Below are 2,309 nucleotides of genomic sequence, written 5' to 3'. Positions count from 1 at the left end.
AACACAGGTCTCTCACACCAAAAGCATGTGTCTTTTCCACTGCGCCATCACTATCCCCATTTAGATTCTGTATTTGGAGCTGAGTGGAGCTCACTTTCTTGCTCAAGAGCACTTTAGCTTAGCAAATTCACCTGCTAGCTCCAACTGAAAGATCACGCTATGGCTCTCTGATGTCCCTTGTGCTTGCAGAGATGACGTCTTTAGAAATAGGGATAATTCAGTGTCAAATCCTCTCCCCCTTAAATGGTCCATAATGCAGATGGATAGCTGGAATCACAAGGGTACTCGGGGTAAAAGTTTTGCAGGGCTTGGTCCATGTTTGAAGTTCAATACTAAGCTTACTTTGCCCCCTACCGACGATAAGAGGGGTCATTTCCCCTCGCGTAATCACCGCCTCACCGATAGGGGCGATAGGGGGCCTACGTCGCTCTTCCCAGTTTACCGTGTAGTGCTTCCGCCACCACAGGAGAGAGAACAACCGACCGGTGCCAGATCAAAATACAAACAATGGGCAAGAAGCACAAGAAGCACAAGTCCGAAAACACGGATATGAAGGTATTTTTTTTTTCAGATAGTTCAAGCGTTTGTCCACTTGGACTATCTGCTGATTTGTCTTTAAACACAGAGGCTTGGATCCACGGTTTCGCGCGTGTTAGCACGACCATAGTCCTAACCTAACGTTAGCTGATTAGCTATCGTAACTGCTGACCTTAAGCTATCTACCAGACTGGTTTAGCTGTCACAATGTGGTTCGAATACAAGCTCAGCGATTTGAAATTACAAAACAACATGGACTATAGCTTCACTACAACGCCTGCCGGGTAAGCTAGCGTTAGCAACTCACTGTTATTGTTTTTATTGCCTGTGATATCTGCAGAGTACGGCGAGAGACCGCTGAAGCTTGTGTTGAAAGTGTCTGGAAACGAAGTGACGACGGGAAGCTCAAGCCTGGATACGTTTTACGACGAACAGCCGGCAGACAAACCCAAGGACAAGAAGAAGAAAAAGAAGAAGGATAAAGAGAGGAGCTTTGGGTCGCCAGAGGATGACAGAGGAAAGAAAAAGGTAACGTCGCTTAAAATCCTAATGTTATCCCCTTCTTCTAGGTGGGATAGTAAAATGGGGAGTAGTTAGTTTACATGGATTGTCCGCATGCTAGATGCAATGTTTGTTTTGTACAGATGACAAAGAAGAAAAAAGGACAGGATGCAGATGGAGATGATGACCAGAGCAGAACTCCTATACGTTCAGAGTTGGATAAACTGGAAGGTAGACCCAAATTCCCTCTTGTTTGCAATTTATACCCACACTTTCTCTCAACTCTGTCCTTAATGCTTTGTTATTCTTCCCAGCAGAAAAGGAGCAGACTCCTCTGCAGGAAGCTCTGAACCAGCTCATCAGGCAGCTCCAAAGGTAGGCAGCCTGGATCATTTATTGATGTGAAATAATTGTGAATCTGTTTGTTAGTTTATTAGCTGTTGCACATTCAGCAGCAAGTCTCCTCACAGTGCTTATGTGTGTGCATGCGTGTTTTTTTTTTTTTCTCGCTTTAGGAAAGATCCCAGTGCATTCTTCTCGTTTCCGGTGACAGACTTTATTGCTCCTGGCTACTCTGCGATTATCAAACGGCCTATGGACTTCAGTACAATGAAGGACAAAGTAAAGAAAGAGTACTACCAGTCGCTGGATGAACTCAAGGTATCTGTCTTTATCACACACGGGTGTATTATTGCATGCTACGTAAACACACAGCGGGATAAACCAAAATGACAAACGTCGCCAGAGGCAGATCATATTAGCCTTTGCTTATTCACATTAATTCCATGATTAAGTTGAGACAATCCGAAATGAAACTTAGTCTGTTTTATTATTGATGATAGCAAAAATAAAGAAAAACTTTTAACTGCGAGAACGCGACTCCTGAAATTGATGTGACACGATCAGCTAGAGAAGCCGACTCTCCATTGGAGACCACAGAAACACTCGTCCCACTTGTGGTTGTAAATTTGTGTTACTGAGTCAGACCTGTGTCTGTACTCAGCTAAAGATTAAAAGAACTATGACTCTGTAACACAACTTCTGTCTCCAGCAGAGAGATGTCTTCTCTCTAGCTGATCGCGTCGCTTCAATTTCAAGAGTCGAATTCTCCCAGTTAAAAATGTTTTATTTGTACCATCATCAATAATTTAAGATGATCAACTTTGTAGTTTGAATCAGGACCCTCAATATTTGGATCAGGTAACTCATGAAAAATAAGGTTTGTCAGATTTAGTAGTGGGGCTGTCTGTAGGTGAAGTAATTTCCACCGC

General features: G+C 43.3%; 1 protein-coding gene across 1 annotated transcript; it reads left to right on the top strand.

Annotated features, from left to right (window-relative positions):
* Positions 1-449: 449 nt before the first annotated feature.
* LOC119918730 (bromodomain-containing protein 7-like) lies at positions 450-1,740 on the top strand (the record flags this gene model as incomplete). Its single annotated transcript, XM_038739459.1, has 5 exons — positions 450-555; positions 878-1,065; positions 1,182-1,269; positions 1,353-1,413; positions 1,554-1,740. Coding segments are annotated over 5 exons (630 nt in total), but the record flags the coding sequence as incomplete, so codon positions are not given.
* Between the last annotated feature and the right edge of the window lie 569 nt (positions 1,741-2,309).

This window comes from Micropterus salmoides, unplaced genomic scaffold, assembly GCF_014851395.1.
Source record: "Micropterus salmoides isolate LMB-PRFRI ecotype aquatic unplaced genomic scaffold, ASM1485139v1 Ms_hic_scaffold_2393, whole genome shotgun sequence".
NCBI lineage: Eukaryota > Metazoa > Chordata > Actinopteri > Centrarchiformes > Centrarchidae > Micropterus > Micropterus salmoides.
The sequence above is the reverse complement of the archived record's forward strand: the minus strand, read 5'-3'. Positions and strand labels throughout refer to the sequence as shown.